We start from the raw sequence: 22500 nt of genomic DNA on the forward strand, positions 1-22500 counted from the left end.
AGCGGTGGTGGTGGTGGTGGTGGTGGGGCTGGCAGCAGTACTACTTTTGGTCAATGATCCATAACAACCGCCCTTTATAACTGTAAGAATGCCCCTGCATTAGAAATATTTAACATTTTGCATGTGTGACCTTGTTAATAAATGCATTCAAATGAATTTTCTTGATTTCTTTCTAATAGCCTTGCAAATACTATTATCTGTGATAGAAAGTTAATACAATTACTCCCAAAGTAATATACACAAGGTTTTATTAATAAAATAACAGCAAAACGAACTATTTAACAAGCATTCTGGATTCTCCTTAACTCCAAGGTAGGTCTGGTAGAATCTCAAAATTAAGGGAGATAACGTCCCTTAGTCTCGCTCCTTTCCTCAACTTGTTTAGGAATGGGACACCACTTAACCTCACGGGAGCGCGCATTTTGAGGAATGAGGAGTAAGATTGAGGATTAAGCAGAGAATTGGGATTCGCCCTTACTGTTTATTTAAGTACAGCCAGATGTGATGCTCAGCTGCACCTTACAGGGAAAGATACAAAGTATTTTGCCAAGAAAGGATCCTGATGGTTGATGAGACAGAGCTTTAATTCCATATTCTTCTGGGCGGGGCCCGACAGAGAGGCTGGACTTTGTTCGCAATTGGACAATTTGATATTGGTGTCAGCTGCCAACCAAGAGCTGACATCCTGATCCAGGATGTTTGGAACACGAGTGTGTGTGTGTTGATATCTCCGGAACATGTGGGTATGTTTACACTTTAGCAGAACATCTTATAGACTAAGTGTACTTGTCTCAGGAACAAGTGTCACAGCGGCCTGATGTGCAGCTGGTACAACTGTCTCATGGTAGTAGCGCTAATTAAAGTATATACCTAACACTTGCTACAGAAGCTGTTCGGGACAGTACCCATTCCTGGACCCTTCTCAGGTCAGTCCTGGGGTCTTTGTGGCCCAGCATGGTTTCAGGCCCATCCACACCCTGCAGACATGGTTCTGCAGCAGCTGGTCCTCCAACCCCTTCCCGCAGCTCCATCTGGCTGTATGAAATCTGAGACTTTCACATTTATTATTTGTTGAAGTTGTCAAATGTTCCAGTCTGTGGCCACAGAGACTTTCAGTGTTCCCTCTTTGTGTTTACAGTTTTAGAATCAGTTGATTTCCAGCTTCCTTCAAAGTAACACAACCACGTTTCAGAGCTCTTTCCTGCTTTCAGAGGAATGTAGTTAATCCCGGAATCGGAACCCTTTTTCACTACAACAGCATCAATTGGAGAATCAGTCTGGTTAGAATTGTCACCCCAAGAACCGGAACTGAGCTGAATCGAGAGCAGCTGGAGGACTCACACCCCTGTTGGGTCAACGCTGAGGACTCACCTTGAAACTGCCAAAGTCGACGATGAGCAGGTCTGAAGAGGGGCAGTAGAAGCCGGACTGGGGGAGCAGCAGGTAGGACGGCTTCAGGTCGATCCTCAGGTCCAGGACTTTTCTGGTCTCAATGATGTGAGACAAACCTGCAGAGATTAGGATCCTGATGTCAACAAAGACTACGAGAGACCCAGACCTTCAGAGAACCCAGAGCCCCCATCGGACCACTTCCTGTGCTTCTGTCAACTGAAACTCCAAACATCCCACTTTTCCTAGAAACTTCCTGTCGGAGCTTTCTGGGCCTGACATTTACACACCAACACAACTTTGTCCATGGCCAGTCAGTCCCACCAGAAACCCACTCAGACCCCCCATATGCCCCCAGACCCAACCTGTGAAGACCTCAGAAACCCCCTGAAGCTAGAGGGGTGGGTGTGTTTTGAGGTTTTAGCTCCTGCACACACTGAAGACCTTCAGGAGCAGAACCAGACCCACCTGAGGCCGTCTTCTCCTTGATCTCCTCCAGTTTAGAGAGCGTGGCCGAGGTCAGCACTTCCAGATCCATTCCCTTCCCTGTTTTGAAGAAGTCCACCATACTGGTGACCGTCAGCTGAAGACAAACCAGAAGCAAGAAGAGTTTTTCAAGCTGCAGCTGTGTAAGCTAGCAAAGGCAAGGACAGAGCTCTGGTTTACCGCGTCGTAGATGATCTCCACGGGCTGAGAGTGAACTCGCAGCAGCTGGTCGGCGGCGCTGTCCTCGGGGTTCAGTTCAAACAGGACGCTGAGCAGGGACGAAGACGAGTCGCCCACCGAGGCGATGAGCGAGGGCACGGCGCCCCGCTGCTGCAGACCGGTCACGAACCAGTGCTGCAACGCCGCCTCCAGCCTGCAGGGGGAGCACACGCCTTTAGGACAACGCTCAGCAGTGTGGTGACTGGTGAGCCTGATGAAGGCTCAGGCAGGTTTCCATGGTGACTGCAAACGCTGGACAACATGTGGGGTTCCTTGAGTCTGAGCGTGGAGTCTGAAGGCCTTTGTATGCTTCTCCGTCGCAGTGACGTAGAACCTACGACGTCTACGCAGCGCCCTACGCCACCCCTACGCTAGGGCTTGAAGCGCACCCTCCAAAAATCCTAACCACGTGTCGTGGTGACGCGAATGTCGAGGGCTGCGATTGGTCCGCTTTCACGTTGTTTATAGAATGAAGTAGAACAATATCCTCACTCCGAATGCTTTTCTGATCCCAGCAGTGCTTCAGGAGAAATTTAGATCCAGAATCGAGCGGCGGACATCCGTATACGGCTAGCAGACGGGCCGTCGGTAACACCGCTCCTAAAACGGCTTTAATCGTCCAAAAGCTCATTAGTTTCACCAACATTCCATCCTGGTCCGCTCAGCCTCTCCTCCACAGCCCGGGTCCAGATATGTCATATATGCAGATATATGTTCGGTAAGAAGTGCAGCGTGTCTAGATATCTATGTCTATACATCTATGTCTCAATTACTATGTGCTCTTGTGAACATCTCAAATTGGCTTGAGCTGTCTCACCTCACCTTAAACATCAAAAAAACAGTAGCCATGTGTTTTTCAATTACAAAAAGGACACCTAATAGCATGTTTGAGGTCAGACTAGGAGACGAAATAATCCAAGAAGTCAAAGAAAGTAAGTATCTCGGAATCATTCTTGATAACAATGTGAAATATCAAAGTCAGGTATCTTCAGTGTGTAAGAAAGTCAAACCTAATTTGAATTGTTTTCGTTTTATCAGAAGGGAGCTGTCCCACCAGGCTGTCCTGGTGTACATGCATGCAATGATATTTTCGCATCTGTCCTATTGTATCACATCTTGGTCACAAACCTCCAACTCTGTACTCCAACCAGTCATTTCATTGTATAAGCAGGCGATTAAGGTATTTGACAGAAAGCCAGTGAGATGGCATCACTGTAAAATCATTCAAAAGCATGATCTTTTTACATTTGAGAAGTTTGTTAATTTTAGCACATTGAAACTGTTTTTTAAGTGTCTGAACAATCATGTGTCGCCACCCTTTTCTGCTCTTGTCAGAAGACAGGCCTCTCTAAGAGCAAACGCCAGAGCAGCCACAGTGGAGACTGTGCACTTCCATGTCTTAAATCAAAGTCTGGAAGGTCTTGCTTCTCCCATAACGGAGCAACACTGTGGAACTCTCTGCCCACTGGCCTAAAACTGCAGACTGACTCCAACACCTTCACAGAGCTTTGAAACAGTGGCTGAAGTCAGGCCAAAGCTGCACACGTGACGATGTGTGAAATGCACATGATTTTTATTCAACGTGAACTTATTCTTATGTATGTAATTATGTTTCATTTGTTAAAAGCCTCCAATGGACTGGTGCTGAAAATTAGCAGTTCTGCTACAACACTGAAAGCAATGCATCTGGTCTGTCCGATGCCTTTGTTAAGTCCATATCAAATAAATAATTAAAAAAATATGTCTATACATCTATGTCTAGATATCTACCTCTATAGATCTATGTCTAGATATCTATGTCCATAGATCTATGTCTAGATATTTATGTCTAGATATCTATGTCCATAGATCTATGTCTAGGTAAAGCCGGAGCTACGGAAGCCGCATTGCTGTTGTGACTGCTGATTGCTGAACAAAGACAGCGCCACGCCCCCTAGCGGCTTGGCGGTGAAATTGCAGAGGAGGGCGTTCCCTTGACGCAGAAGCAGGATGTGTTCAGTGGCGGCGCCGCTGCGACAGGGAAGCATTCAAAGGCCTTGACTGTGTCCCAGTCTGGACGAGTCAGCGTGTCTCAGCGGGACGAAGGACTGGCCTGACAGCCTGCGCTCCGGGTCTCTGAGAGATTTTGGTGCCGAGGTGGATCATCTGGATCTTCAGGATCTCTGGGACGTCTTCTCGCTCTCGGATGGTGACCGACGTCCTCAGGAGCTGGAAGCTGACGACCACGGCAACGTACTGGAAGACACAGTTAGCATTCAGTCTCAACCAGTCTGAACCCTGCTTCAGGGCTCTGGGACTGTCCCGACGGGGGTCCTCGGTCCTGAGACGGTGTCTCTCACCTGGGGGGGCAGGGCCAGGCTGTGGGAGCTGCCGCTGTAGCCGATGGCGGTGTAGAGCTTGGCCTTCTCCTCGGCAGACATGAGCTGATCCAGCCCTGGACCTGGGTCAGGCACATGGGTCTTCAGTCATGGTTCTGGTCTAAGTTGTCCTGCAGGACAGAGTCCCTTACTCTCCGAGTCCTGGCTCTGCTCCTCCGGCTCCTTCTTCCCCTTCCTCCCAAACCAGCTGCTGAAGAACCCTCCTCCTCCTCCTCCTCCTGTCTTCTGTCCTCCTGTCTTCTTCCCTACCAGCTTCTGTCCCGACCGGACCACCTGGACAGAGGACAGTCCACAGATGGTCCTTGAAAGACACTTTCACACACAGTCTGCCTGGATTGGATGGTTCCGCTGTGAGACCGGGATGTTACCTCCATGTGGGCCTGCTGCCGGACCAGAGTGATGCTGAAGACGTCCAGAACCTCCTCCAGGTCCTGTGGACAAACAGTGAAAACCTTTATGGCCCAGAGGCGGAGCGGCAGAAAGACCAGGACTCATCGGGGCTTCTGATTGGTGCAAAATCCCGACGGACATTCGTCCTGCCTGGACGAGCCACAACGTGGTCCATCTGAACCCGGATCAGTCAGGAGTTAATATATCTGGTCTAAAACACCAGAGACAGGAACGGTTCACACATCCAGGACCAACAGAGGACCTGGAACCACTCTGGACCAGGACCAGAACCACTGAGAGGAACTCTGGACCTGGACCACGACATCAACTCTGTCTTCAGAACCTCCTGTTTCCACCTGTAAAGTCCTAAAATCAGGACCATGTGGACTCAGAGACTCAGACTCGAGTCCTTCATCTGTTCCTCCAGACTCCATTATCGTGGTTCTCTGGTCTCAGGGAGAACCGGTGAGTCCTGAAGAGTCTGAATCTGGTTCCAGGTCCTGCAGAGGCGTTCCACCAGGAACCAGAAGAGAACCCCACTGATAGATCCAGAACAGAATGAAATCCTTCAGAAAAACCAGGCTCCACCAGGTCCTAAAGGACCTGTCAGTCCCAGATGGTCCAGAACTCTGGGTTCTCAGGTGTTGCTTAATGCAGGTTCCTCGGTTCTCTAACAGCAGAACAGAGCTTGCAGCTAGCAGGTTCCTCTCATGTGGGACCAGATCTCAGATCCCAGTCTCGGTCCTGGAGGCTGAACTGGGTCTACTTTCAGATCAGAAGCAGAGCGTTCTGCAGAGGGGGTGTGAGGCGGGGCCTGCTGAAGCCCTGGAGGTTTACCTGGACCTGTTTGTCCGTCTCCGGGCCCGCCTTGCTGGGGGACAGCAGTTTGGTCTTGTAGGCGGTCTTGTAGGCCTTCAAGTTGAGCCGGTGCTGCCTGATGCTGGACCAGGACCACATCCGCCTGGAGCGCTGAATGTGGACCTCCAGGATGCTGCTGTAGGCGTACCTCCACCTGAAGACCAGGACACCACACCCAAACACCCCCCAATGAGACCACACCCACAAACACCCCCCAATGAGACCACACCCACAAACACCCCGCCCCCCAATGAGACCACACCCACAAACACCCCCCAATGAGACCACACCCACAAACACCCCGCCCCCCAATGAGACCACACCCACAAACACCCCGCCCCCAATGAGACCACACCCACAAACACCCCGCCCCCCAATGAGACCACACCCACAAACACCCCGCCCCCAATGAGACCACACCCACAAACACCCCGCCCCCCAATGAGACCACACCCACAAACACCCCGCCCCCCAATGAGACCACACCCACAACACCCCGCCCCCCAATGAGACCACACCCACAAACACCCCCGCCCCCAATGAGACCACACCCACAAACACCCCGCCCCCCAATGAGACCACACCCACAAACCCCCGCCCCCCAATGAGACCACACCCACAACACCCCCCCCCCCAATGAGACCACACCCACAAACCCCCGCCCCAATAGCCACCCCCAAACACCCCCCAATGAGACCACACCCACAAACACCCCGCCCCCAATGAGACCACCCCACAAACACCCCCCCCAATGAGACCACACCCACAAACACCCCCCCCCAATGAACCACACCCACAAACACCCCCCCCCAATGAGACCACACCCCAAACACCCCCCCCCCCCAATCAGACACACCCACAAACACCCCCCCCCCCCAATGAGACCACACCCACAAACACCCCCCCCCAATGAACCACACCCACAAACACCCCACCCCCCAAGCCCCCCAATGATACCACACCCACAACACCCCGCCCCCAATGAGACCACACCCACAAACACCCCCCAATGAGACCACACCCACAAACCCCCCCCCCAATGAGACCACACCCACAAAACTCCCCGCCCCCAATGAGACCACACCCACAAACGCCCCGCCCCCCAATGAGACCACACCCACAAACACCCCGCCCCCAATGAGACCACACCCCCAAACGCCCCGCCCCCAATGAGACCACAACCAAACACCCCCCCAATGAGACCACACCCACAAACACCCCGCCCCCCAATGAGACCACACCCACAAACACCCCCCAATGTATACCACACCCACAACACCCCCTCCCCCAATGAGACCACACCCACAAACACCCCGCCCCCATTATACCACAACCCACAAACGCCCCGCCCCCCAATGAGACCACACCCACAAACACCCGCCCCCAATGATACCACACCCACAACACCCCCAATGATACCACACCCACAACACCCCCCAATTAGACCACACCCACAAACACCCCCCAATTAGACCACAACCCACAAAACACCCCGCCCCCAATGAGACCACACCCACAAACACCCCCCAATGAGACCACACCCATAAACCAACCCCGCCCCCCAATGAGACCACACCCACAAACACCCCCCAATGAGACCACACCCATAAACACCCCCCCCCCCCAATGAGACCACACCCACAAACGCCCCGCCCCCCAATGAGACCACAACCAAACACCCCCCAATGAGACCACACCCATAAACACCCCGCCCCCCAATGAGACCACACCCACAAACACCCCCAATGAGACCACACCCATAAACACCCCGCCCCCAATGAGACCACACCCACAAACAAACCGTCCCCTAATGAGACGCAGGAGGGGACTGAGGACGGGGGTGTCACCCCACACCCTACTGAGACGCAGGAGGGGATGGGGGGTTGCTGAAAACACCGTCCACCACACCGGATCCTGAGAGAGAAGCTTCTCATCAGGAAAACCATGAGAGACCGACTCAGGAGCCAGACCCAGAAACACCGAGAGGCGTCTGTGTTGATGACGACAGCTTTTATTTTGAAATCACTGGTTTAGGAACACGTGTCTGCTCTCCTTCTGGCACCGACTCGGTTCTGTTTAGACTGAAGCGGCTCCGGAGTGAGGAAACAGGATCCTCGCTGAAAGTTTCCGGTCCGCGGCTCTGAAACGGCGCCAGAGCGGACCGCAGCCGCCGGGGCTGCTGGGAGTCCATGTGCAGAGCGCATGGTATGTCGTCACGCACACAGCGGAACCGACAAGCGGAACCGTTAGGACACAGCCAAACAATTCCTTGGAATCGAGACATGAGGAACCGGGTCTACAAAAGAGCCGCTTCCCGCTTCCCATCCATAGCGGGGGGCGGGGGGCGGGGGGCGGGGTCTCACAGGACACACTGCGGCTGCTTCCGAAGTCCACACGCTTTTTTTCTTGTTCTCTGCCGCGCCGCGCCTCCCCTGAAGCCCTCTGGCGCCCCCCAGGGGAGGCGCCTCCCACTCTGAAAACCGCTGCTTTAAAGCGAACTCGTCCTTAACGTCTCCCTCCGTCTCTAAGACCCCCGAGTCATTTCACTCCTCAACGTAAAGGACATCAACATGGACTCCCTCTCCTCCTGCATCTCCACCCTGACCTTTGACCCTTCCTCCTCCCCCGATGACCTCGTCTCCCTGGACAGTAATGGACTCTCTCTCATCTTCAACTCTCTCGCTCCTGTTAAACCTCGCTCTGCTCCCTGGTTCATTCCTGATCGCCATACCGGAGGTCCAGGCCTCCTGGAGGTCCGGGCCTCCTGGAGGTCCGGGCCTCCTGGAGGTCCGGGCCTCCTGGAGGTCCGGGCCTCCTGGAGGTCCGGGCCTCCTGGAGGTCCGGGCCTCCTGGAGGTCCGGGTCTCCTGGAGGTCCAGGCCTCCTGGAGGTCCAGGCCTCCTGGAGGTCCAGGCCTCCTGGAGGTCCAGGCCTCCTGGACCCACGATCCACTGGTGGTTGATGGTTTTCAGCAAAGTGACTGTTGTGCTCTTCCAGCTCCACACCGCTACACTCAGGGAACGGACCTGGATCTGGTGGGGATCTGCTGGGGGTGTGGTGGGGATCTGCTGGGGGTGGTGGTGGGGATCTGCTGGGGGTGTGGTGGGGATCTGCTGGGGGTGTGGTGGGGATCTGGTGGGTATCTGGTGGGGATCTGCTGGGGGTGTGGTGGGGATCTGGTGGGGATCTGGTGGGGATCTGCTGGGGGTGTGGTGGGGATCTGCTGGGGGTGTGGTGGGGATCTGGTGGGTATCTGGTGGGGATCTGCTGGGGGTGTGGTGGGGATCTGGTGGGTATCTGGTGGGGATCTGCTGGGGGTGTGGTGGGGATCTGGTGGGTATCTGGTGGGGATCTGCTGGGGGTGTGGTGGGGATCTGCTGGGGATCTGGTGGGGATCTGCTGGGGGTGTGGTGGGGATCTGGTGGGTATCTGGTGGGGATCTGCTGGGGGTGTGGTGGGGATCTGCTGGGGATCTGGTGGGGATCTGCTGGGGGTGTGGTGGGGATCTGGTGGGGATCTGGTGGGGGTGTGGTGGGGATCTGGTGGGGATCTGCTGGGGGTGTGGTGGGGATCTGCTGGGGATCTGGTGGATGTTTGGTGGGGATCTGGTGGGGATCTGGTGGGGATCTGGTGGGGATGTGGGGCTGAGTGTTTACAGCTCTCATCAAGTCATATTCCATGTTTTCACCGTCCAGTGAGAGAGCCAGCAGAGAGTGAACCATCCAGTAGAAAACAGTCATGTGACCACACAGCCGGTGTTCTGTCAGATTTTGCTGCCATGGAAAGTTGCTACTTTGCGGCTATGTGCATAACTTCCACGTCATTAAAATCTCGCCCATAATTATTTGCTCGCTGTCGGAGTTCACGCCCTGAGAGAGTGAGCTCCGTGAGCAGGACAGGAGAGCTCTCACACTGGTGAGTACTTTGTGTTGCAAAGTACATATAAAACACATAAAACACATCAAGACGAGCTGGGGTTAATGACACCAGGCTATTGGGATGAATACTAATGATTTATTCCTGCACCGAGTACTGGGAGCATTATTTGATGGGGGGGGGGGGGTGGTTATTGAATTATCAAAATATGCTCCCCTACAATTTTGGCAAAAACAAAAAAAAAATACAGGAAGATGCAAAAAGATTTTTTTTTTAACATGTAACGTCATTGTAATTAGATAAACGACTGTAACGGACAAAGCTACTGGGAAAAGGCAGCAAACATGTAACGGCATGTCTATCAGAAAATCTGCTAAGGCAGCAACATCTGACAGAACAGGGACCCCCCCATACTGACCAGAGCCGGGCGTGCTGGTGGACCGGGACGTCGGGCCTGAACTTCCTGTAGGGGGCGTTCTTCACCATGCGGTCGATGGACTCCAGCAGCTCCATCATGGTGACAAACTGTCAATGAAGCAGAGGACATGTCCAGTGGTGGACAAACAGCCTTCAACTAAACACTGGCACTACCTCCAGAACCCACCCACCCACCCACCCATCTTCCACCACTGATCCGGACCGGGTCAGGGGGGCAGCAGTCTCAGCAGGGGTGCCCAGACTTCCTGTCCCCAGACTCTTCCGGGAAGATCCCGAGGCGTTCCCAGGACAGCCGAGAGACACAGTCTCTCCAGCGTGTCCTGGTCTTTCCTGGGGTCTCCTTCCAGTGGGTCATGCCTGGAACTCGTCCCCAGGGAGACGTCCAGGAGGCTCCGTCCTAAAGAGGAGCTGATCCTCCTCAGCTGGATCCTCTCCATGTGGAGGAGTGCCGCTGTTCTGTCAGATGTTGCTGCCTTAGCAGATTTTCTGATAGACATGCCGTTACATGTTTGCTGCCTTTTCCCAGTAGCTTTGTCCGTTACAGTCGTTTATCTAATTACAATGACGTTACATGTTAAAAAAAAAAATCTTTTTGCATCTTCCTGTATTTTTTTTTGCTTTTGCCAAAATTGTAGGGGAGCATATTTTGATAATTCAATAACCCCCCCCCCCCCCCCCCCCCCCCATCAAATAATGCTCCCAGTACTCGGTGCAGGAATAAATCATTAGTATTCATCCCAATAGCCTGGTGTCATTAACCCCAGCTCGTCTTGATGTGTTTTATGTGTTTTATATGTACTTTGCAACACAAAGTACTCACCAGTGTGAGAGCTCTCCTGTCCTGCTCACGGAGCTCACTCTCTCAGGGCGTGAACTCCGACAGCGAGCAAATAATTATGGGCGAGATTTTAATGACGTGGAAGTTATGCACATAGCCGCAAAGTAGCAACTTTCCATGGCAGCAAAATCTGACAGAACACCGGCTCTACTGCCAGCTCCTCCCTGGTGACATAACCCCCCCCCCGGTGACGTAGCTCCTCCCCCGGTGACGTAGCTCCTCCCCCGGTGACGTAGCTCCTCCCCCGGTGACGTAGCTCCTCCCCCCAGTGATGTAGTTCCTCCCCCCGGTGATGTAGCTCCTCCCCCCGGTGATGTAGCCCCTCCCCCTGGTGACGTAGCTCCTCCCCCTGGTGACGTAGCTCCTCCCCCTGTCCCTAAGGGAGTCCAGCCCCCCTGCAGAGGAAGCTCATTTCAGCTGCTTGAATGGGGATCTGGTCCTCTCGGTCCTGACCCAGACTCAGGACCAGAGGTGAGGGGGGACGCAGACTGACTGGTGAATCCAGAGCTTCTCCTTTCGGCTCCTTCTTCACCACGACGGACCGATACGACTGATCCCTGCAGCCGCCCGTCAGTCTCTCCTCCACCCGCCCCCCACTGTGAACAAGACCCCCAGACACTGATGACTCTGTTCATGAATAAAGCTGAATGGAGCTGAAATCCCTGCTGACAGAGGGTTCCCCCAGACGGTCCCAGCAGACCCTCACTACAGGTCTGGGTCTGCCACGTCTGTCCGGGTTCCTCCTCCGCCAGAGAATCCAGCTCACCACCAGGCGGAGTCGGTCCACAGCTCTGCTCCTCTCTTCAGCCCAGTGTCCAAGACAAAGGTCAGAGGTCAGATGACACGACAATAAAGTCGATCATCGACCTCTGACCTAGGGTGTCCTGGTGCCAGGTGGTCTTATGGACCCCCTGTGCTGGAACATGCTGGTTCTGGACTAACTGAGGCCAGAACAGAAGTCCAATAACAGAACTCCACTGGGTTCAGATCAGGGAGGCCCTGAGTCCTGACCCCCCTCCAGGTCTCACTGTCTCTGAAGTCCCCCAGTAGAACCGTGGAGTCCCCACATGGAGCACTGTCCAGCTCCCCTCCTCGGGACTCCAGGAAGTCCAGGTCCTACGACTGCTGTCGGGTCTGTAGGCCGAGACACCAGTGAGGACCCGGTCCCCGACCCGGAGAACCAGGGACCCTCTGGTTATCTGGGGAGAACTCAACACACGGCAGCTGAGCTGTGGGGCTGTAAGAGAACCAGACCAGACCAGACCAGACCAGACCAGACCAGACCAGAGCAGAGCAGACCAGAGCAGACCAGACCAGAGCAGACCAGACCAGAGCAGACCAGACCAGACCAGACCAGACCAGACCAGACCAGACCAGACCAGAGCAGACCAGAGCAGACCAGAGCAGACCAGACCAGACCAGACCAGACCAGACCAGAGCAGACCAGACCAGAGCAGACCAGACCAGACCAGAGCAGACCAGACCAGAGCAGACCAGACCAGACCAGAGCAGACCAGAGCAGACCAGACCAGAGCAGACCAGAGCAGACCAGACCAGAGCAGACCAGACCAGACCAGAGCAGACCAGACCAGAGCAGACCAGACCAGACCAGAGCAGACCAGACCAGACCAGACCAGACCAGAGCAGACCAGACCAGACCAGACCAGAGCAGACCAGACCAGACCAGACCAGACCAGACCAGAGCAGACCAGACCAGACCAGACCAGACCAGAGCAGACCAGACCAGACCAGACCAGAGCAGACCAGACCAGACCAGAGCAGACCAGACCAGACCAGACCAGACCAGACCAGAGCAGACCAGACCAGACCAGAGCAGACCAGACCAGACCAGAGCAGACCAGACCAGACCAGACCAGACCAGACCAGAGCAGACCAGACCAGACCAGAGCAGACCAGACCAGACCAGACCAGAGCAGACCAGACCAGACCAGACCAGACCAGACCAGACCAGAGCAGACCAGACCAGAGCAGACCAGACCAGACCAGACCAGAGCAGACCAGACCAGACCAGACCAGAGCAGACCAGACCAGACCAGAGCAGACCAGACCAGACCAGAGCAGACCAGACCAGACCAGAGCAGACCAGACCAGACCAGAGCAGACCAGAGCAGACCAGACCAGACCAGACCAGAGCAGACCAGACCAGAGCAGACCAGACCAGACCAGACCAGACCAGACCAGAGCAGACCAGACCAGACCAGAGCAGACCAGAGCAGACCAGACCAGACCAGAGCAGACCAGACCAGACCAGAGCAGACCAGACCAGAGCAGACCAGAGCAGACCAGACCAGACCAGACCAGACCAGAGCAGACCAGACCAGACCAGAGCAGACCAGACCAGACCAGACCAGACCAGACCAGACCAGAGCAGACCAGAGCAGACCAGAGCAGACCAGACCAGACCAGACCAGACCAGAGCAGACCAGAGCAGACCAGACCAGACCAGACCAGACCAGAGCAGACCAGACCAGACCAGACCAGACCAGAGCAGACCAGACCAGACCAGACCAGAGCAGACCAGACCAGACCAGACCAGACCAGACCAGACCAGACCAGACCAGACCAGACCAGAGAGAGTCCAGCCCCTCACCGCTGCTCCCCGTCAGGAGCTGAACTGTTTTGGTTTCTTGTTTTCATAAAAGCAGCATCTTTTTCTAACGTGAAGATGCCGAGCAGAAGACTCACTCATCATCCCTCCATGGGTTCCAGGGCATGTTCTCCTGTGTGTTCTACCATTCCAGATTAACACAGAACCAAGAGAACATCAGAGACATGTTTTGGACGGTACTTTGTGTTTTAACCTTAAATGTGAGAGTGGTTAGTTTGCTGTACAGACTAGATATTGTCTACAGCACTGAGGCCACTCTGGAAGGACACGTTCCTTCAGGATCCACATGACTTCAGAAGAACAGGCGGGTTCTCCAGTGAGCCCTACAGGAAACTACTGAGGCTGCAAATGTGTCTGGCGTTCATGTTCCCCACGCCGGCCCTGTTTCAAACGACGTTCTAGATATCTTCAGATGATCAGGAGGCGGCGTGACGAGGCCTGCTCCATCTGAAGGAGACGGGAACGGGTTCCAGGAAGCTCAAACAGCCAAACTGTCCATGGAACCTCAAAAGGCAGGCAGGAGGGACACCTGGCTGAACGTTCTCCAGGGAGGAGATTCTGGCTTCACGACACTTTGGAAGAATTCTATGTAGCGACTGGCATGCTCCAGTTCTCAGACACGTTCCCTCTCAGAGGACTACAGCTGTGAGATTGTTCATCACTTGGTGCTCGTTCTTTCCCTCCTACAGAGCCAGAGGTTCTGTGTTCCACAGCAGCTGGATCCTGGACGGAGGATCTGCAGGTTCTCCTGTGATCACCTACTGCATGCTGACCTTTGGAGCCTTTTGTCTGTTTTAAAAAGGTGCTTTATAAATAAAAGGGACTGGATTGGAGAAAGTGGTGTTTTCAATACAGAAAAAGTAAATGCACCGACGGGACAGTTCTGCTCTCCGTCTCTGCAGCACACCAGGTCTGCTGGAACTTACAGTGGTCTGTAACTAAAGAGTACAGTATCCTCCTCATCAGCACTCCACAGCTCAGAGGGAGCGGAAGCCCACGTTTTCACCTTTTCACGGCTTTATGGTTCTTGTACAAACAGCTCTGCAGTGAGAGAAGACATGGCTGCCGTCGAGTCTCCTGAGGACACAGGAATGTCTGAAAGACTTCGGCTGACGCAGCGCTTCCTGTCAGGTCTTCATTTATTTCACTAATCATATGTTCAGCTTTATAATACAGAACTGAACGTGCATCTTAAAGTCACTCTGCCTGGTGACGCCCTGTTCCACTCCAACCCCGCCCAGCAGTCCCTCTCAGACACGTTTCTGTCCACCGTCACCGTCTGTCCCCCAGCTGTCCCCCAACATCCCCCGTCTCCAGTCGGTCACCGTCCATCCGTCGTACCTGAGGCTTCGTCATCTCAATGTCGATGTTCTGGACCTCCAGGTGAAGGCTGGCCTTCGGACTCTTCAGCTCCAGCTCAGCGCTCGGGTTCAGGCACATTTTAGCAGAAGCAAAGATGGGCTTGAAAACTGAGGAGGGACAGACGAAAAGATGCAGAGAGATGGAGGGATGGAGGGAGGGACAGACGAAAAGATGCAGAGAGATGGAGGGATGGAGGGAGGGACAGACGAAACGATGCAGAGAGATGGAGGGAGGGACAGACAAAACGATGCAGACAGATGGAGGGATGGAGGGAGGGACAGACAAAACGATGCAGACAGATGGAGGGATGGAGGGAGGGACAGACGAAACGATGCAGACAGATGGAGGGATGGAGGACGGCTGAGGACAGCTGCCGGCGGTCTGGGGACTCACTGTACTGGTAGTGGGGCAGACCCTGGTCCTTACTGCTGATCCCAGCCCTCAGCTGCTCCTGCAGCAGGAAGCCAGGAGACGCTGTCAGCGGATGAACAGCCAATCAGCTTTCAGCTGAACAGAGTCCAACTCACCACGATGTCCTGCCACGACTCCCTGGAGAACACTGGACTGTGGACGTTCCAGTAGGCACAGAGCCCCTCCAGACGGCCCAGCTGACACACACACACACACACACACACACACACACACACACACACACACACACACACACACACACACACACACACACACACACACACACACACACACACACACACACACACACACACACACAAGCAGCTGAATTAGCTTGATGACGATGATGACGATGATGATGACGATGATGATGATGATGATAGACCTCTACTGACCCCCGTAGGAGAAATTCAGGAGACCGAGCAGCAGAAAAACAAACTTTCAACTAAAAGCACACATTAGTAAGAATGAATAAATAAATAGCTGAAGAAAAAAGATACAACGAATCCAGACATTAAAAATACTTGCAAACAGTAAAAGTGCCACAGAAAGAGCACAGAGAGCAGGCTGAGCGGCGCCATGCTGGCTGAGCGGCGCCGTGCTGGCTGAGCGGCTGAGCGGCGCCATGCTGGCTGAGCGGCGCCGTGCTGGCTGAGCGGCGCCGTGCTGGCTGAGCGGCTGAGCGGCGCCGTGCTGGCTGAGCGGCGCCGTGCTGGCTGAGCGGCGCCGTGCTGGCTGAGCGGCGCCGTGCTGGCTGAGCGGCGCCATGCGTGCTGGCTGAGCGGCGCCGCGCTGGCTGAGCGGCGCCGTGCTGGCTGAGCGGCGCCGTGCTGGCTGAGCGGCGCCGTGCTGGCTGAGCGGCGCCGTGCTGGCTGAGCGGCGCCGTGCTGGCTGAGCGGCGTCGCGGCAGCAGGACAGCGTCTGCTGAACCTCCTGCTGTGAGCCGACCGGAGCTGCTGCTCCGTCTGCTGCTCCGGCCTGAAACCACAGCATGACTGCAGTGACTCAGAACGCAGGGCGTTAAAGACCTCGTCCTTTGCTCCAACGCAGCAGCCACACCGTCCTCGGTCCTCCCATCACAGAGGCGCCTTCACCGACCAGCCGGTCGAGCCGGCCTCCATCGCCCTCGCTCGTGTCGCCACCCCAGACAGCCCCGAAGAAGACGGCACTTGCTACAACAGACTGATGGAAGGTGTACAGCTCATCGCTGTCAACCTCAAACGGCTTGAGCCTTCTCAGGGAAAACGGTCTGCTGAGGCCCTGTCTGTGCAGGGCCGAGCCTGTATCGACCAGTCCAGGGTAGGATCAAGGTGCAGACCCGGGTCTTTATAGGTCTGGACCACTTCGATGTTCTCCCCACTGATGACAGCTGGTTGTGAAGGGTCTTCTGCGAAAGTCAATAACCACCTCCTTGGTCTTAGATGTGTTGAGAGTGAGAGCATTGCTGCTGCTCCACCTCGTCTCCACCCTTCACACCTGCTGCTATCACAGCGTCTGAAGCCGACAGGCTGCACATCTGTCAGCAAAGTCAGAAGTGTAGAGCGAGTATAGATAGGGCGAGCTGATCCCAAGCTCAAGGCACAAACTACAGGGCTAACTAAGCTAATGTAGCCGGCTGAGCCGATGAAGCCAACCTTCAACTGAACGCCACACTGGCCCAAAAGGTGTTGGTTACCGTGAAGGCCAGGCCGGCTGTCCTCAGGGACTATGGGAAATCCTGCTGCCGGACACAGCAGAGACACGTCTCCAGCCACCAGCAGGGAATCACAGCTCCTCTCACCTTATAGATGATCTTTGCACTCAGCTCCTCTCACCTTATAGATGATCTTTGCACTCAGCTCCTCTCACCTTATAGATGATCTTTGCACTCAGCTCCTCTCACCTTATAGATGATCTTTGCACTCAGCTCCTCTCACCTTATAGATGATCTTTGCACTCAGCTCCTCTCACCTTATAGATGATCTTTGCACTCAGCTCCTCTCACCTTATAGATGATCTTTGCAGCCTCGTTCAGGATACACAGCTTCCAGTTCTCATCCGTGGTCTGGAAGACAAACGGTCAGGGTTCAGGGTCAGCCCGGCAGAAACACTGAAAGCACGGAGGGAGAGGTCAAAGAGGGGACGGGACGGGACGGGACGGGACGGGACGGGACGGGACGGGACAGTGACAATATTCCAAGATGGCGGCCGGCGGTTGGAGCAGGACGGAGACATGTCAACCCAGACGTGTTTGAAGCGTCACGTCAAAGTTAATCAAGAAACAAAGAAGAGAAAAACTCTGTTTGCTTCCTGGAGGCGTCACTACGTCACGGCCGAACCGTCCAATCAGAATGCTGCACAGACCCCGGCGAGAGAGAGGAGCCAATCCGGGGCTTTCCCCACATGAGTATGATTCTGAGTTGCTTAGTTTGGAAAAAGGCAAATGTCCCCACAAGGACAGGAAAACCTGCTGGATGTGCCTTGTGGGACCTTCTTCTGGTCCTCATGAGGGAAACAGTGTTTTCTTCACCATGTTGTTACTGAAACAGTCAAAGGTCAAAACCTTTCTTTAGGGTTCGGCTGTGTGGTGGTCTGGGTCAGGGTCAGGGTCTGGGTCAGGGTCAGGGTCAGGGTCAGGGTCAGGGTCAGGGGCTAGACATGAATGGGAGTCAATGGAAGGTCCCCGCAAGAATAGAAATACAAACGTGTGTGTGTGTGTGTGTGTGTGTGTGTGTGTGTGTGTGTGTGTGTGTGTGTTACCTGCAGGCTGAGCTCTGACAGTGTGATTCCCATGGACAGGGGGCGCTGTGGGTCTGACAGCTGCGAGACAGATCAAGAGACCAGACATCAGCTGTGAAGAGTCCTCCGAGGCCGTGAGACCAGGACAGGAGCAGTGTGGACATGAGACCAGGACAGGAGCAGTGTGGACATGAGACCAGGACAGGAGCAGTGTGGACATGAGGCCAGGACAGGAGCAGTGTGGACATGAGACCAGGACAGGAGCAGTGGGGACATGAGACCAGGACAGGAGCAGTGGGGACATGAGACCAGGACAGGAGCAGTGGGGACATGAGACCAGGACAGGAGCAGTGTGGACATGAGACCAGGACAGGAGCAGTGTGGACATGAGGCCAGGACAGGAGCAGTGTGGACATGAGACCAGGACAGGAGCAGTGTGGACATGAGGCCAGGACAGGAGCAGTGTGGACATGAGACCAGGACAGGAGCAGTGTGGACATGAGACCAGGACAGGAGCAGTGTGGACATGAGACCAGGACAGGAGCAGTGTGGACATGAGACCAGGACAGGAGAACCTTCTCTGAGCCGGATCAGAGTGGAGGACCACAGCAGCCACAGTGCAGCGCCACGGTTACAGTGTTGTCATGACAACACGTTCCTGCGTGGTCAGGCGGCTGTTCGTTCAACCCCAGCCGACTGCAGCAGAGACACGCAGCAGACCGGCTGGACCCGGACCCGGACCTGCAGGGTACAGGCCCAGTCTGGACCCGGACCTGCAGGGTACAGGCCCAGTCTGGACCCGGACCTGCAGGGTACAGGCCCAGTCTGGACCCGGACCTGCAGGGTACAGGCCCAGTCTGGACCCGGACCTGCAGGGTACAGGCCCAGCCTGGACCCGGACCTGCAGGGTACAGGCCCAGCCTGGACCACGCCCCGCGAGCGAAGCCACAGGAGACCGAGGCCCGCTTCAGAGGAGACGTCTACAGAGCGGCGCTGGAGAAAGACCGCCTGAGGACCGACAGTCCTCAGTGAGCCCAGGGTGATGGGGGCCGGACTTCCTTCTCTACTTCTGATGTTTTACTGATTATTTTCAGACCGGCGCTGATCGGGGCTCCTGGCCGGCTGCCGGCGGGAGTTTGGGTCTTTATCCAGTTTTTAAAGATGGCCGACGTTTGAGCAGCTGATGCATCGGAGAGTAGGAGGAGACTCCATCTCAGACTTTCCTGGTGCTCAGACCTAAAGTCGTCAATCTGAAACCAGGACCACGAGACCTGGACCGGTACTCACATCATCCTCGTAGCGGAGGTGGACGCTGCTGATCTTCACCTGCAGGTTTTTGATCACCTGAGTGGCGAGTTTCTCCACGAACGAGTCCTTCTTCTCCTCTGAAGGGGCGTCTGCAGCAACAAGACCACAACCAGGATCAGACCCAGACGTAGACCCAGACCCAGACCCAGACCCAGACCCAGACGTAGACCCAGGCCCAGACGTAGACCCAGACCCAGACCCAGACCCAGACGTAGACCCAGGCCCAGACGTAGACCCAGACCCAGACGTAGACCCAGACCCAGACGTAGACCCAGACCCAGACCCAGACCCAGACGTAGACCCAGGCCCAGACGTAGACCCAGACCCAGACCCAGACCCAGACGTAGACCCAGACCCAGACGTAGACCCAGACCCAGACCCAGACCCAGACGTAGACCCAGACCCAGACGTAGACCCAGACCCAGACCCAAGTGAGAAGCCTGTCACACCACTGACCACAGCGTCCCCCTGCAGACCGCGGAACACACTGGAGGAACAGCATCAAAGGGATCCAGACATGGAATTCCTCAGGGTTCCGTCTTAGGACCTCTACTCACGTTAAACTGTCTGGATGGCAGCGCTTCCCTTTCACCACTAATCACAATAAATACAACTCTCAGTGTACACCCCCCCCCACCCTCCACCCCCCACCCCCACCCCCAACTCCTCCAACCCCCCGCCCCCCCACCCCCACCCCTCCAACCCCCCGCCCCCCCGCCCCCCGCCCCCCCCACCCCCCCACCCCCCCACCCCCTCCAAACCCCAACTCCTCCAACCATCCATTCCTTTAACTGAGGTTAGAAACCAGACTGAAACTAAAACTGATTTCCAAGCTCTTCTTTCCACCTACAGCAACATCAAACAAAGTCTGTGACTTTATCTGAAGCCGGCCAGCCGAGGCCCGGAACGTTTCCTTCCAACCACATGACGCTGATCGGCTGGTCTTCATGACAAAGGTCAGGAGGAGCCGTAACTACTTTGACCTTTGGCGACACTGAACAGCCTGGACGCCGTCTGGGCCAGGACTCTGACTCTCAGACTGATGTCTTTCATCTGTGTGTGTGGCGTCGCAGAGAAACCACCCGGCCGGAGTATCAATCCGTCAGTCTCTCACTTATCGATGTGTGTTTTTGTTCATCCCAAAGTGTGACAGGAATTCGCAGCACTGATCACATGTTCTCCTCGTGGGTTTCTCTTCACCGGCGTCTTATCAAGCCCTTCATAGAACTTAAAAACCGTCTCCTGCAGTCTGTGCTGCGACCGGAGCTTCTCTGCTCCCGTCCTCCATCGCTGGGCTTCTGGGCTCACAGCTGAGCCTCCACAACCGGACCGAAAACCACGACGTGTGACACTCACCTCCTGGGGGGTCGCGTCGCTTGAACTTCTTCAAGCCTTTTTTTTGTTTTTTAACTTTCTTACGTCCTTTCGGGACTTTGGCAGCATTAAAGAGAGAGACGGAAGTTAAAGACAGAAAAGCAAGGGAAAACACAAAGAGACAGCAGGAAGCAGCAGGGTGTGTGTGTGTGTGTGTGTGTGTGTGTGTGTGTGTGTGTGTGTGTGTTACCGTCATGTGACCCCTGGTTAACAACCCTTTCCAAACTGAAGAGCAGCTCCTCAGAGTGAGCCGCTGCCAGGAGACGCAGCATGAACACGACACACACACGTTAATACGTTCATGTCAGCATTCACTCTGTCATTTGGAAAGAGACGCAAATGAGAGCAGCTGGAGAGGCCGAGCCAGGTGTTTCTGGCTGAAGCCTCAGTGGAAAGTTTCAGTTACAATGATGGAAACTGGAAGAACAACTGAAGAGACGGGGAAATGCGGGCTGCCCAGGAATCAATCAGAGGTCAAGGGTCAGAGTGTCTCACCTCTGCACGCTGCTCTCTGCAGTGCATCTTCAATGCGTTGCAGCTCCCGCTGCTTGGCCTCCTGCCGGTACCGCGCCTCCTTCTCTGCATCGTACTTGATGGCTGAAGAAAGGAGCAGAGTGTCGAGTCAGCAACGCAACCCGTCACCGATCCTCCCGTCTGGCCGGCAAGAAACTTCCTGTTCATGACGTGAAGAGAGAGCCGAGCTGCAGGAAAGGCCTGAGGCGCACAGGAAACACCCCAACCCAACCACAGCACAGCGTCAGCTACAGCAGCTACGGCCACAACCTCAACTAAACCAGCTACGGCCACAACCTCAACTAAACCAGCTACGGCCACAACCTCAACTAAACCAGCTACGGCCACAACCTCAGCTAAACCAGCTACGGCCACAACCTCAACTAAACCAGCTACGGCCACAACCTCAGCTAAACCAGCTACGGCCACAACCTCAACTAAACCAGCTACGGCCACAACCTCAACTAAACCAGCTACGGCCACAACCTCAACTAAACCAGCTACGGCCACAACCTCAGCTAAACCAGCTACGGCCACAACCTCAGCTAAACCAGCTACGGCCACAACCTCAACTAAACCAGCTACGGCCACAACCTCAACTAAACCAGCTACGGCCACAACCTCAACTAAACCAGCTACGGCCACAACCTCAACTAAACCAGCTACGGCCACAACCTCAACTAAACCAGCTACGGCCACAACCTCAGTTACAGCAGCCGCAACCTCAATACAGCAGCTGCAACCTCAACTACAGCAGCTGCAACCTCAACTCCAGCAGCTATGGCAACAACCTCAACTAAACCAGCTATGGCAACAACCTCAACTAAACCAGCTATGGCCACAACCTCAACTAAACCAGCTACGGCCACAACCTCAACTAAACCAGCTACGGCCACAACCTCAGTTACAGCAGCCGCAACCTCAATACAGCAGCTGCAACCTCAACTACAGCAGCTGCAACCTCAACTCCAGCAGCTATGGCAACAACCTCAACTAAACCAGCTATGGCCACAACCTCAGTTACAGCAGCCGCAACCTCAACACAGCAGCTATAGCCTCAACACAGCAGCTGCAACCTCAATACAGCAGCTGCAACCTCAACAACAGCAGCTGCAACGTCAACTACACCAGTTACAACCGCAACTACACCAGCTGCAAAATCAACTACAGCAGCTATGGCAACAACCTCAAGTACAGCAGCTATGGCCACAACCGAAACTACAGCAGCTATGGCCACAACCTCAGTTACAGCAGCCACAACCTCAATACAGCAGCTGCAACCTCAACTACAGCAGCTATAGCCTCAACACAGCA

The 22500-nt window shown here is 54.9% G+C and overlaps 1 protein-coding gene across 1 annotated transcript in view; it reads right to left on the reverse strand.

Moving 5' to 3' along the window:
* The window catches only part of vps13c (vacuolar protein sorting 13 homolog C), a 131391-nt gene that overhangs the window by 92700 nt on the left and 16191 nt on the right, over positions 1-22500 (reverse strand). Inside the window, exons 5-22 of the mRNA XM_030087701.1 lie at positions 21169-21270; positions 20864-20926; positions 20656-20730; positions 19279-19388; positions 18013-18072; positions 17258-17317; positions 15390-15470; positions 15256-15313; positions 14842-14969; positions 10014-10120; positions 5700-5874; positions 4841-4903; positions 4604-4745; positions 4434-4534; positions 4187-4329; positions 2056-2248; positions 1858-1972; positions 1372-1508 (exon numbers count right to left, since the gene is read on the reverse strand). Coding sequence (XP_029943561.1) covers positions 1372-1508; positions 1858-1972; positions 2056-2248; positions 4187-4329; positions 4434-4534; positions 4604-4745; positions 4841-4903; positions 5700-5874; positions 10014-10120; positions 14842-14969; positions 15256-15313; positions 15390-15470; positions 17258-17317; positions 18013-18072; positions 19279-19388; positions 20656-20730; positions 20864-20926; positions 21169-21270 — 1913 coding nt within the window. The remainder of the gene's footprint in view (positions 1-1371; positions 1509-1857; positions 1973-2055; positions 2249-4186; positions 4330-4433; positions 4535-4603; positions 4746-4840; positions 4904-5699; positions 5875-10013; positions 10121-14841; positions 14970-15255; positions 15314-15389; positions 15471-17257; positions 17318-18012; positions 18073-19278; positions 19389-20655; positions 20731-20863; positions 20927-21168; positions 21271-22500) is intronic.

The sequence above is a fragment of the Salarias fasciatus genome, unplaced genomic scaffold (assembly GCF_902148845.1).
Source record: "Salarias fasciatus unplaced genomic scaffold, fSalaFa1.1, whole genome shotgun sequence".
Lineage (NCBI taxonomy): Eukaryota > Metazoa > Chordata > Actinopteri > Blenniiformes > Blenniidae > Salarias > Salarias fasciatus.